The sequence below is a fragment of the Lethenteron reissneri genome, chromosome 2, assembly GCF_015708825.2.
Source record: "Lethenteron reissneri isolate LAM-NWPU_2019-01 chromosome 2, ASM1570882v1, whole genome shotgun sequence".
Classification (NCBI taxonomy): Eukaryota; Metazoa; Chordata; class Hyperoartia; order Petromyzontiformes; family Petromyzontidae; genus Lethenteron; species Lethenteron reissneri.
Window position 1 is genome coordinate 3166693 of NC_083780.1, and position 13738 is coordinate 3180430.

Consider the following 13738-nt stretch of genomic DNA (forward strand, 5'->3'; position numbering starts at 1 on the left):
ATATCATCTGCAGCAGCAATATCATCAGCAGCAGCAATATCATCATAAGCAATATCATCATCAGCAGCAATATCATCATCAGCAGCAATATTATCATCAGCAGCATCATCATCAGCGGCAATATTATCATCAGCAATATCATCAGCAGCAGCAATATCATCATCAGCAGCAATATCATCGTGAGCAGCAATGTTTTAGTCACCATCATCATCATAACCTTTGTCACATCACCAACATCATTAGCACCACAACAACAACAACCGCCATTCGCCACTAAGTGGCAGTGACGTCACCACGACGCTTGTGCCAGGCCATGTGCACCTTGAGGCCACGTGAAGTGTCGAACGCCCGCTGGCAGGAGGTCACGGGGCAGACCCAGATGGCACAGGTAGACTGACTGAGATAACCGAGATGACTGGCTGATGCACCACCTGTGCCCCCTACTGTGCCAACTTGCTGTGCTTTAGCCACCCGACGCTCCGCTCGTTGTTGTGAGCATTGCTCCTCCACCCTCCGTTGTTGTTGGAGGGCGACTGCCTCCAACTGCCCAGTAACGTCCTTCACGAGCCTCCTCCATAGAGGCCGATCTTGACACCGCTGGTACTAGTCATCGGCAAGTCCACTCAGCTCCACATCCTCCTGTACCACATCACTCCACCGTCATGGTTTTGTGGTAATTAATTGAAGATGGAGGGGTTACCAGCCCCTCGCACCCGTCTAGAGCCCCCATTTGGCCGCTGTGGTGGTCACAGACGCCATAAGGAAAACGGACGATTTCAATTGGCCCTCACCCCATGGCACTGCCCACCACAGCGTTCCCCCCGGCACCACGAGGAGGTAGGGGGTTGTTTTTGCCGGACCTCATTAGCACCACCACCCTCATCACCATCACTTCCACTCCCATAATCACCATCAACACCATCCCCATGATCACGATCAATGCCACATCTTCATTACCATCGTCACTGTCACCACCTTCGCCACCATCGCCACATCACCACCATTGGCACACCATCACTGCCATCACAACCGCACTGCCACACCATCATTATGACCATCGCCGCCGCGAGCTTGCTCACCGGAAGGGCGACGCGGGCAGCTGGGGGTCGGCGTTGGGGTCGAGGAGGAAGCGCCGCTGCTCGACGGAGAACGCCGCGGCACCACCGCCGCCCCCCAGCGAGATGAGGGGCAGCCCCATCTGCCTGGTCCACGTTTCCATCACCTCCTTCACGGGCTGGCCGCTCTCCTACACCGCCGTCGTCACCATCATCACCCATCATCGGCATCATCATCACCACCACCACCATTATCACTACCATCACCACCACCATTATCACTACCATCACCACCACCATCATCACCATCATCACCACCATCACCATTATCACTACCATCACCACCATCACCACCACCACCATCATCACCATCATCACCACCATCATCATCACCATCACCACCCATCATCGGCATCATCACCACCATCACCACCACCATCACCACCACCATCATCACCATCACCACCACCACCAACATCACCATCATTCACACCACCACCATCATCTGCATCATCAACCGTAGCAGCAGCAGCATCTTCAGCGGCATCAGCATCACCATCACCACCACCATGATCACCATCACCACCACCACCATCACCAGCACCCCACCATCATCATCACCATCATCATCATCACCATCACCACCACCACCACCATCATCATCACCATCACCACCACCACCATCATCATCATCACCACCACCATCGGCATCATCAACCGTAGCACCATCTTCAGCAGCATCAGCAGCATCATCATCAGTCACCTCCTTCACGGACTCACCGCTCTCCTACATCATCAGCAGCATCATCATCAGTAGCATCAGCATCATCAGCATCACGTTATTCGTCATTATAAACAGCATCAGCATCATCAGTAGCATCATCAGCAGCAGCATCATCATCAGTAGCATCAGCAGCAGCATCATCATCAGTAGCATCATCAGCAGCAGCATCATCATCAGTAGCATCAGCATCAGCAGCAGCAGCACAGGTGGAGCCATCACCTGAGCCATTGCCTCCCAGAAGTCGTCGGTCTTTGCGTTCGTGAAGTGGAAACGTCTCAGGTAGTTCTGCACCACGGCCGACATGACGACACACAAAGACAAAGATCCCCCGTGTAGCATTATCGGACTGTTGAGGGCAAGTGCTGTTGGCGAGCAGCACCTACGAAGGCCGACACGAGTTTCCGCGCGCTTCGTTGTGACGATTCCTCGGCTCTTGCTTTTAAGTCTGAGTGGATCTGCGTGCGGGCCAGTCCGTGTGTTAGGCACCTGGCATCCTCGCTGGAACGTGCCTGGCCCGATCCAGTCTGACAGCATCCGCAGCAGCGACGCGCCCTGTACCAGCATAATCATCATCAGCATCAGCAGCAGCATCATCAGCAGCATCAGCAGCATCAGTAGCATCAGCAGCATCATCATCAGCATCAGCAGCATCATCAGCATCATCATCAGCATCATCATCAGCAGCATCAGCAGCAGCATCACCAGCATCATCATCATCAGCATCATCATCAGCACCAGCATCATCATCAGCATCATCGGCATCATCAGCATCATCATCATCAGCAGCATCATCATCATCAGCATCAGCAGCATCATCATCATCATCATCAGCATCATCATCAGCAGCATCGTCATCAGCATCATCAGCAGCATTATCATCAGCATCAGCAGCAGCATGATCATCAGCAAAATTAGCAGCAGCAGCATGCTTATCAACATCATTAGCAGCATCACCAGCAGCATCATCATCAGAATAATCAGCAGCATCATCAGCATCCTTCGTAGTATCATCATCAATATCATTAGCCGCAGCAGCATTGTCGTCAGCATCATTGGCAACAGCAGCAGCAGCAGCCGGCACAACTGAGGTCCTGGTTTCGAATCCAGGTTTCAGCACCGACCTGTGATCAAACCGCGTTCTCAAGCGCAGTGAGTCGATGAGTCTCTGTGTGAGATTCTGACCGATACAGCTCCTTCCCCTCCTCCCCCTCCCCCCCTCCTCCCCCTCCTCCCCCTCCTCCCCCTCCTCCCCCTCCTTATCCAACCTCGCCCCTCTCTCCTATTCCTGATGCCTCCTCCTCCTCCTCCACCCCCTCCATCCCTTCCCCCTCCCTCCTCATCTTCCCTCTATCCTCCTCCATCCCTCCCCACGGGGTGGGGGTGGCGGTGGGGTGAGGGATGGGGAGTGTGGGTGGAGGGTGGAGGGTAGGGTGGGGGTGGGGGCAGAGGTGGGGGTGGAGGTGGGGGGTGGTGGGCGGTCGTGGGGGGTGGGGGTGGGGGGTGGAGGGTAGGGTGGGGGGTGGGAGGTGGGAAGGTGGGGTGGGGGGTGTCAGTGGGGGTGGCGGGTGGGGGGTGGGAGTGGGGGTGGGGGGCTCGACAGGGGAAGGGGGGGGACCTTGCTGTAGGAGATGGAGTCGAAGACGGCGGTGATCTCGCTGGGCGTGGTGACGTTCACGATGATGGCGTGCGACGAGGTGAGGGCGTCGTCGCCCATCACCGGCATCACGTCGTCGATCATGATGTAGTCTATCTGTGGGCGCGGAGGGGGGGAGGAGGCGGGTGACGTTGCGTGGTGTCGGTCGAACTTCTTTCGCACCGTGCGTAGGAGGTGCAGAGGAAGGACAACAAACTAAACACAAAAAGCAGTTCTGAAGAAATGAGTGTGAGAGTGGGTGAGTGTGTGAGTGAGAGAGTGAGAGTGTGAGAGAGTGAGATAGTGAGTGTATGAGTGTGAGAGTGAGTGAGAGAGTGAGTGAGTGTGTGAGTGTGAGAGAGTGAGTGAGAGAGTGAGTCAGTCTGAGTGAGTGAGAGTGAATGTGAGAATGAGAGAGTGAGTGTGAGTCAGAGAGTGAGTGTGTGAGAGAGTGAGAGAGTGAGTGTATGAGTGTGAGAGTGAGTGAGAGAGTGAGAGTGTGAGAGTGAGAGTGTGAGAGAGTGAGAGAGAGTGTGTGAGTGTGAGAGAGTGAGTGAGTGAGAGAGTGAGTCAGTCTGAGTGAGTGAGAGTGAGTGTGAGAATGAGAGAGTGTGTGAGTGTGAGAGTGAGTGAGAGAGTGTGTGAGTGTGAGAGTGAGTGAGAGAGTGAGAGTGTGTGAGTGTGAGAGTGAGTGAGAGAGTGAGAGAGTGAGTGAGTGAGTGTGAGAGAGTGAGAGAGAGTGAGTGAGTGTGTGAGTGTGAGAGAGTGAGAGAGTAGGTGAGTGAGAGGGTGAGTGTGAGAGTGGGTGAGTGTGTGAGACAGTGAGTGTGAGAGTGAGTGAGAGAGTTAGAGGGTGAGAGAGTGAGAGAGTGAGTGTGAGAGTGAGTGAGAGTGAGAGAGTGAGTGAGAGTGAGAGAGTGAGAGAGTGAGTGAGAGTGAGAGGGTGAGTGTGAGAATGTTAGAGTGTGAGAGAGTGAGTGTGAGTGAGTGTGTGAGTGTGAGAGAGTGAGTGAGAGTGTGAGTGTGTGAGAGGGTGAGTGAGAGTGTGAGTGTGTGAGAGAGTGAGAGAGTGAGAGAGTGAGTGTGAGAGTGAGTGAGAGTGAGAGAGTGAGTGAGAGTGAGAGAGTGAGAGAGTGAGTGAGAGTGAGAGGGTGAGTGTGAGAATGTTAGAGTGTGAGAGAGTGAGTGTGAGTGAGTGTGTGAGTGTGAGAGAGTGAGTCAGAGTGTGAGTGTGTGAGAGAGTGAGAGATGTGAGTGAGTGAGAGAGTGAGTCAGTCTGAGTGAGTGTGAGAGAGTGTGAGAATTAAAGAGTGTGAGAGAGTGAAAGTGTGAGAGAGTGAGAGAGTGAAACAGTGAGTGTGAGTGAGTAAGTGTGAGAGTGAGTGAGAGAGTGAGTGTGAGAGTGAGTGAGAGGGTGAGTGAGTGTGTGAGAGAGTGAGTGTGAGAGGGTGAGTGTGATTGTGAGTCAGTGTGAGTGTGAGAGTGTGAGAGTGTGACTGTCAGAGTGTGAGTGTGAGAGTGAGTGAGTGAGTGTGAGAATGTGAGTGAGGGTGAGTGAGGGTGAGTGAGAGTGAGTCAGTGTGAGTGTGAGAGTGTGAGAGTGTGACTGTCAGAGTGTGAGTGTGAGAGTGAGTGAGTGAGTGAGTGTGAGAATGTAGGTGAGGGTGAGTGAGGGTGAGTGAGAGTGAGTCAGTGTGAGTGAGAGTGTGAGAGTGAGTGTGTGAGAGAGTGAGAGAGATTGAGTGAGAGTGAGTCAGTGTGAGTGAGAGTGTGAGAGTGTGAGAGAGTGAGAGAGATTGAGTGAGAGTGAGTGAGAGTGAGGCAGTGTGAGTGAGAGTATGAGAGTGAGTGAGTATGAGAGTGTGAGAGTGACTGTGAGAGTGAGTGTGTGAGAGAGTGAGTGAGAGTGAGAGAGTGTGAGTGAGTGTGTGAGAGAGTGAGCGTGAGAGTGAGTGAGAGAATGAGAGAGAGAGAGTGTGAGAGTGAGAGAGAGTGTGAGTGAGAGAGTGTGAGTGAGTGAGTGAGTGTGAGAATGAGAGTCACCGCACCATCCTCCACTCTGGCAGGAAGCTCTGCACCCCCAGGAACTCAAAGTAGCTGGCGAATCCCTCGTTGAGCCACAGGTCGTCCCACCACGCCATCGTCACGATGTTGCCGAACCACTGGGACAGGGGGCACGGGGCAGCCGGTCATGGGGCGTACAGGTACAGGGCTGGCAGGAAGGGGTCAGCTGAGTAGGGGGCACGGGGCAGGGGGGCACGGGGCAGGTAGCCAGGGGGCAGGCAGGTAGGGAGCGGGCAGGCACAAAGCAGGGGGCACGGGCAGCCAGGCACAGGGTGGGGAGGCATGGAGCAGGGGGCAGGTGGGCACGGGGCAGCTGGGTAGGGGGCACGGGGCAGGTGGGCAGGGGGCAGGGGGAAGGTGGGCACGGGGCAGGAGGGCAGGGGGCAGGGGGAAGGTGGGCACGGGGCAGGAGGGCAGGGGGCAGGGGGAAGGTGGGCACGGGGCAGCTGGGTAGGGGGCATGGGGCAGGTGGGCACGGGGCAGCTGGGTAGGGGGCACGGGGCAGGTGGGCAGGGGGCAGGGGGAAGGTGGGCACGGGGCAGGTGGGCAGGGGGAAGGTGGGCACGGGGCAGGAGGGCAGGGGGCATGGGGCAGGTGGGCACGGGGCAGCTGGGTAGGGGGCACGGGGCAGGAGGGCAGGGGGCAGGGGGAAGGTGGGCACGGGGCAGGTGGGCAGGGGGCAGGGGGAAGGTGGGCACGGGGCAGGTGGGCAGGGGGCAGGGGGAAGGTGGGCACGGGGCAGGTGGGCAGGGGGCAGGGGGAAGGTGGGCACGGGGCAGGAGGGCAGGGGGCAGGGGGAAGGTGGGCACGGGGCAGGTGGGCAGGGGGCAGGGGGAAGGTGGGCACGGGGCAGGTGGGCAGGGGGCAGGGGGAAGGTGGGCACGGGGCAGGTGGGCAGGGGGCAGGGGGAAGGTGGGCACGGGGCAGGTGGGCACGGGGCAGGAGGGCAGGCAGCGGCGTTGACGGGGGGGTCCAGCGGGAGCCGTGGTCGCTCTGCTGCTGCGCTGCCGTCAGCGCTGGGACAGAGGGACCACCAAGTTCCATCCTCAACACGGAGACACCACGGGGGGGAGTCCTTTCAGTCCCCCACGGGGGGGGCCTCGAGTCACCCAAGGGGGGGGCCTCGAGTGGTGGGGTTGTGGTGGTGGTGGAGGGTCGGTGGTGGTGGTGGTGGTGGAGGGACGGTGGTGGTTAACAGGTGGTGGTGGTGGGGCGGTGGTGGTTGAGGGGTGATGGTGGTGGGGTGATGATGGTGGAGTGGCGGTGGTGGTGAGGCGGTGGTGGTGGTGGTGGGGTGGTGGTGGTGGTGGTGTGGTGGTGGTGGGGTAGTGGTGGTGGGGTAGTGGTGGTGTGGTGGGGTATTGGTGGGGTATTGGTGGTGGTGGTGTGGTGGTGGTGGTGGTGTGGTGGTGGAGGTGGTGTGGTGGTGCAGGTGGTGTGGTGGTGGAGGTGGTGTGGTGGTGGAGGTGGTGTGGTGGTGGAGGTGGTGTGGTGGTGGTGTGGTGGTGGAGGTGGTGTGGTGGTGGAGGTGGTGTGGTGGTGGTGTGGTAGTGGTGGTGGTGGTGGTGTGGTAGTGGTGGTGGAGGTGGTGTGGTGGTGGTGTGGTGGTGGAGGTGGAGGTAGTGGTGGTGGGGGGGGCGCCCCCCACCTGGTGCGTGAGTTCGTGTGCCACAACGGCGGCCACTCGCTGCTGGTTGAAGGAGGACGACTCGCTGGGGTCGTACAGGAGGTTGGTCTCGCGGTACGTGATCAGCCCCCAGTTCTCCATCGCGCCCGTCCCAAAATCCGGGATCGCGATCTGGTCTGAGTACACGTGGGGAGGTGAGTACGCATGGGGGGGGGGGGGGGGGGGTGTGAGTACACGTGTGTGTATGTGGGAGTGTGGTGGGTACACGTGTGTGCATGTGGGGAGGTGAGTACACGTGTGTGTACGTGAGAGTGTCGGTATGCGTGGGGGTGAGTACACATGTCTGTGTGTGTACACATGGGTGTGTGCAAGTGCTCGCTAACACCACTTGCCTCAAAAGTCTATTGAGGCTATACGGGGATCTTTGTGGTGTGTGTGTGTGGAGCGGTGGTGCAGTGGTTAGAGTAATGCGCTACAAACCTTGACTCCTGCTCACATATATACACACACATACACACACACACGCGCGTCCACTCACTTGTAGGCCTACTCTCCGATTGGCTCGCTAATTGGCCGGCTGACTAGCCGACTCACTGATTAGCCCGCTCCATGACTGACTGGCTCACTCGCCGATTGGCTCACTCACGAATAGACTCACACCCTGATTGGTTAGCTCGCTAATGGCCTCGCTCGCTGACCGGCCAGCTGGCAGAGTGGCCGTGCGTCACCGCACCCAGCTTGGGTAGCGAGTAGTTCATGCCGAAGTAGCTCTCAAAGTAGTCGAAGATCACTTGCGTCGCGTTCGCAGCAAACTCGGCCGTCACCTTCTGCTCCGGCTGAACGTACACGCGGAGCTGGGGGGGGGGGGGGGGCACGGAGGAGGGGGGGGGAGGGGAGGGGGAGGAGGGAGGGGAGGGCACCATGGTGGCGAGATGTTAACTACCTCACCTGGTATACAGGAGGTCGTGGGTTCGATCCCAACCACGACGTTTATTATGTGTATATTTTTCAATAGCAGTAATATTTGGCTACTGCTATGAATGTCCACGTGATAATCCCACTTCGTCGAGCTGTCATTGGTGATGCCCAGGTCGCTTCTACAAAAAAAGTGCTGCAAGGCTCAGCGGGGCCTTACCTGGTAAAATAAAATAAATAAATACTTATCCAAGTGTCAGCATGCCCCCCCCCCAAAAAAAAAATTGTCGCTCCCACTTCCTCTTGTTTGGGTGTGGGACTGCACGTGGAGGATATTTTTGTTTATTTTGTGCGTGCGCGTGTATATACTATGGGGAGCGGTGGCGCAATGGTTGGTTGCGCATGCACCACGTAATCCGGCGACCCGACTTCGATTCCCGCTCATGGCTAAGATCGCTTGCGGCGAGCATCCGAACCGCTACTGGGCTTCCTGCAGGCCAGCTCGGCCTTAAATGAGTACCTGGAGTGATGTGCAAACATTGCTGCTGGTGAGACAAAGGCGGCCGGGCACGGTGTTGGGCACCCACTATTTGGCTACTGCTACACGAGGGGGTGGGTGGCCATCATCAAACCCGGCCGCCTTTGTCTCCCCAGTGGCGATGTTTAAACACACACACACTCGCTCACACACACACGTACACACATACACACACGTACAAACATACACACGCACATACACACACAACAACAACAACCACCATTCGCCACTAAGTGGCGGTGACGTCACCACGACGCTTGTGCCAGGCCAAGTACACCTTGAGGCCACGTGAAGTGTCGAACGCCCGCTGACAGGAGGTCACGGGGCAGACCCAGCAGGTGCCACAGGTCGACTGACCGAGATGACCGAGATGACTGGCTGATGCACCACCTGTGCCCCCCTACTGTACCAACTAGCCACCCGGCGCTCCGCTCGTTGTTGTGAGTGTCGATCCTCCGCCCTCCGTTGTTGTTGGAGGGCGACTGCCTCCAACTGCCCAGTAGCGTCCTTCACGAGCCTCCTCCACTGAGGCCGATCTTGACACCGCTGGTACCAGTCATCGGCAAGTCCACTCAGCTCCACGTCCTCCTGTACCACATCACTCCATCTCTTCTCTAGCCCGTGCCGCGTCCGTTTAGCCCCCTCGATCCGGTCGAACAAAAGCTGTTTAGGCATGCGGTGGCTGGGCATGCGGGCTACATGACCCAGCCAACGCAGCCTTGCCTGCCGGAGGAGCTCACCGATGGGACTTTGCCCAGATCTTTCAATGATTTGTGAGCTCCTCACACAATCCAGCCTGGTTAAACCCAGGACGGATCGTAGGCAGGCCAGCCTAAATGTTTCCAACCGGCGAAGATGCTCCATTAGGGGGGTCCACGTTTCGCAAGCGTAGACCGTGGCCGAGAAGACCTGAAGCTTCGTGCGGAGCGACAGACCAGGTAGCTTCCACACAGCGTTACGCAACCGATGAAAAATATTGCCGCTCGACTGATTCAGAGTGAGACCTCTGCTGATAAACTGGAGCTGGTCATAAGCACACTGCCCAGGTATGGGAAACTCTCCACTCTCTCCACAACTTCCCCATCACCGATTTGGAGTTGTGGGGGTGGAGTGTCCGATGGTACAAAATATCCAGGCAGGTGCTTAGTTTTGGTGGGGCTGATGGTAAGGCCCCACCTCTTAGTGGCACGCTCCAGTCTCAGCAGCAGCGTCTCCAACTCCTCTTATGAATGAGCAGCTATTACCAAATCATCGGCGTACATAACGTGGTTGACCAATAGGGAGCCATCCCTTGATTGCACCCGGGCGTCGATCAGCCTCCCATTATATCTGTACCAAATGGAAATTCCCCCGGTACAGCTATTGAAGGCTTCACGAACTACGCAGTCGAAATAGATGTTAAATAATGTGGGAGCCAGAGGACATCCATGTCGCACCCCAAGGTGTACAGGGAATGGCTCTGACTCCCAGCCACGTAGTTTTACCCGGGCCCGCTCACCATCATGAAGGTCCTTAATGATCATGAGCAGAGGGTCAGGGACTCCGAAAGCACGAAGAACAACCCAGAGCCCAGGCCTACTGATGGTATCATAGGCCTTGACCAGGTCAATAAAGCAGAGATGTAGGTCTTGTTGGAATTCCCTACACCTCTGCTGTAGCAGACGGACAGGAAATATGGCATCTGTGCAGGACCGCCCTTTCCTGAAACCGCATTGGGGTTCCACAAGCCTCTCCTCAGCGTTCCTAGCAAGGCGATGTTGAATAATCCTTGCCAGAACCTTTCCTGGCACACTGAGGAGTGAGATGCCCCTGCAGTTGTTACAGTCTGTGCGGTCCCCCTTCTTAAAGAGGGGGACCACCAGGGCATCCTTCCAATCCTGCGGTACCCGTCCAGCGGTCGAGACTGTTGTTATGATGTCATATAGGGCAGTCTGTGCACAAACGCCGCCCTCCCTCAGCATTTCGCTTGGGAGATCATCTCTGCCCGGTGCCTTTCCTGGTCTCAGACTCCGGATCGCCTTCAGTACTTCCTCAACAGATGGCACCTCAGCCAGCCACTCACAGGGGGTGACCTCTTCCAATATTTGAGGCACCGCAGCCTCAGTAGGGTTATGCCCACTTTTTGCCATGATGTTTTCCTGGCTGAGAGATTTTCCCTCCCCCAGGACCTCACAGAAATGCTCAACAAATCTGCAAACCTGTTCCTGGGGGTCGGAGATTGGATCACCGTTTTTTCCCCTAATGATGGTAATAGGTGTGGCGCTGCAGGTTACTTTTTTGATGGAGTTAAATAGTGATTTGTGATCGCGGGCCACTGAGGCAGATTCCATCTCCTCAGCAACCCGCGACCACCACCCATCCTTGCAGCGCCTTATGGCTCTCCGAACCTCTGAGCGAAGGCTGCGGTAAACCTCCTCATTCTCTGACGTGGGATGCTGTAGCCGATGAGAGTGGGCCTGTCGCTTTTTCTCAGTTAACCTGAACACCTCCTCTGTCAGCCAGGGTTTCTGGGGAGGTCTGGACCGCGTACCCAAAGCAGCCATTGCAGCTGCATGAGTCACAGTCTTAAACCTCGCCCATTTACCCTCGACATCAGGTGGAGTGGGGGACGATGCCAACCCCAGCTGCAAGCGATGATGAAATTCTCGTTTGCAACTTTCATCAGCTAACTGAGACCAGGTCACTTTTGGTTGGAATGGGGTCCTGTGTGTACACCCACCACCAGAGTTGAAGAATGGCAGGCGCATCTTACAGATGACTAGTCGATGGTCAGAGGGCAGATCAGCTCCACGGTAGGTCCTGGTGTCAAGGACATGGGCTCGCATCCGCTGGTCCGTCACTATGTAGTCCAGCAGATGTTCTTGCTTGGACCCGGCATGCATCCGTGATGTTGTGTGGATGCGCCGATGCCGGAAGAGCGTGTTGGTAATTACAAGCCCATGGGCTGCACAAAAATCTAGCAGCCTCCTACCGTTGTTATTGAGCTGATCTGGCCCATGCCTTCCAATCACTCCAGACCAGGTGCAAGCATCATGACCAACTCAGGCATTGAAGTCACCCAACAAGATGACTCTGTCCCGAGTGGCCACTTTAGCCAGCACCTGTGACAGGAGGTCATAGAAGGCATCCGACTCATCGGCCATGCCTGCATCCCTCCACGGATGTTCGTCTTCGGTGGGGGCATAAGTAACCACGACCACCACTCCTCGCCTCCGGTTGATGGGAAGGCGAGCCCAAAGTAACCTGGGGCTTACAGCTTCCCACACCTCACCGCCACGCTCCCACGCCCCCTTCATTCTTTTGTTCAGAAGAAGAGCCAAACCCTGTTATTTGGCAGTCTCCTGCCCCGAGTGGAGGACTGTCCACCCCTCATGGTGGCAGGAGCCAGAGCCGGTCCACCGGACCTCCTGAATGCCACAGAGATCCAGGCGGTACCGGTCCAGCTCCCGACAAAGGAGTGGCAGCCTCTCCTCCGCAGTGAGCGTTCGAACACTCCACGTGGCCATCCGTAATGGTTTTTCGTTGTTTCTGGAGGAGCCCCGAGGGTGAAGATTCAATCTCCTGGCTCCGCTAAATGGGGTTTGGCCAGGAGACGTCATAAAAGCCTGACCCCCCGGGGCCTCCGGCACAAGCTTATTTGTTACAGGTTTTTGTTTATATCGTAGTTTAGTGGTAATTAACTGAAGGTGGAGGGGTTACCAGCCCCTCGCACCCGTCCAGAGCCCCCGTTTAGCCACTGTGGTGGTCACAGACGCCATGAGGGGAGAGGCCAATGGCCCTCCCTCCACAGCACTGCCCACGACAGTGTTGCCCGTCCGGCACCGCGTACGCACACACAAAGATAAAGATCCCCCGTATAGCCTTAACAGACTGTAGGGGCAAGTGCTGTTAGCGAGCACCTATGAAGGCCGGAACGGTACACGAACGAGGGGGTGGGTGGCCAGCACCACGCCCGACCGCCTTTGTCTCCCCAGTGGCGATGTTTACACACCGCACCAGGTACTCATTTAAGGCTGAGTCGACCTAGGGGAGGCCCAGGACCGGTTCAGATAATCGTCACTGGTGTTAGCCGTGAGCGGGAATCGAACCCGGGTCGCCAGGTTCATAGCGCAGCGCGCTAACCGCTACACTACCGCTAACGCACACACACACGCGCTAACGCACACACACACGCGCGTACACACACACACACACGCGCGTACACACACACACGCGCATACGCACACACACACACGCGCGTACACACACACACACACACGTACACACACACACGCGCGTACACACACACACACGTGCGCGTACACACACACACGTGCGTACACACATGCACGCAATCGCGAGTCCAAATGGGTCCACTTCAAAGCGGCGTCCCCGCCCTGCGTGGCCGCTGTCGAGGGCCACTTGAACCTCCATGAACCCGACTGAAATTAGCCCCTTGAGGAGACATGGCAAGGTAATCATCAACTCACGCGTGTGAGCGTGTCCCCGTGTCTCTCTGCGTGTATCCCCGTGTCTCTCCACGTGTCCCCGTGTCTCTCTACGTGTCCCCGTGTCTCTCCACGTGTCCCCGTGTCTCTCTGCGCGTGTCCCCGTGTCTCTCTGCGCAAGGCCCCGTGTCTCTCTGCGCATGTCCCCGTGTCTCTCCACGTGTTCCCGTGTCTCTCTATGCGTGCCCCCGTGTCTCTCTCTGCGTGTGTCCCCGTGTCTCTCCACGTGTCCCCGTGTCTCTCCACGTGTGTCCCCATGTCTCTCCGCACGTGTCCCCGTGTCTCTCCACGTGTCCCCGTGTCTCTCCACGTGTGTGTCCCCGTGTCTCGCCACGTGTTCCCGTGTCTCGCCGCGTGTCCCCGTGTCTCTCCACGTGTCCCCGTGTCTCTCCACGTGTGTCCCCATGTCTCTCCGCACGTGTCCCCGTGTCTCTCCACGTGTCCCCGTGTCTCTCCACGTGTGTGTCCCCGTGTCTCGCCACGTGTTCCCGTGTCTCGCCGCGTGTCCCCGTGTCTCTCTGCATGTCCCCGTGACTCTCCTCGTGTCCCCGTGTCTCTCTGCGCATGTCCCCATGTCTCTCCACGTGTCCCCGTGTCTCTCCGCGTGTGTCCCCATATCTCTCCACATGTGTCCC

General features: G+C 57.2%; 1 protein-coding gene across 2 annotated transcripts in view; it reads right to left on the reverse strand.

Moving 5' to 3' along the window:
• The window catches only part of ENPEP (glutamyl aminopeptidase), a 33752-nt gene that overhangs the window by 6994 nt on the left and 13020 nt on the right, over positions 1-13738 (reverse strand). For both annotated transcript variants that reach the window (XM_061550962.1, XM_061550957.1), the window contains exons 7-13: positions 7897-8017; positions 7185-7339; positions 5521-5634; positions 3455-3589; positions 2326-2391; positions 2059-2124; positions 1080-1246 (exon numbers count right to left, since the gene is read on the reverse strand). In XM_061550962.1, the coding sequence (XP_061406946.1) occupies positions 1080-1246; positions 2059-2124; positions 2326-2391; positions 3455-3589; positions 5521-5634; positions 7185-7339; positions 7897-8017 (824 nt within the window). The remainder of the gene's footprint in view (positions 1-1079; positions 1247-2058; positions 2125-2325; positions 2392-3454; positions 3590-5520; positions 5635-7184; positions 7340-7896; positions 8018-13738) is intronic.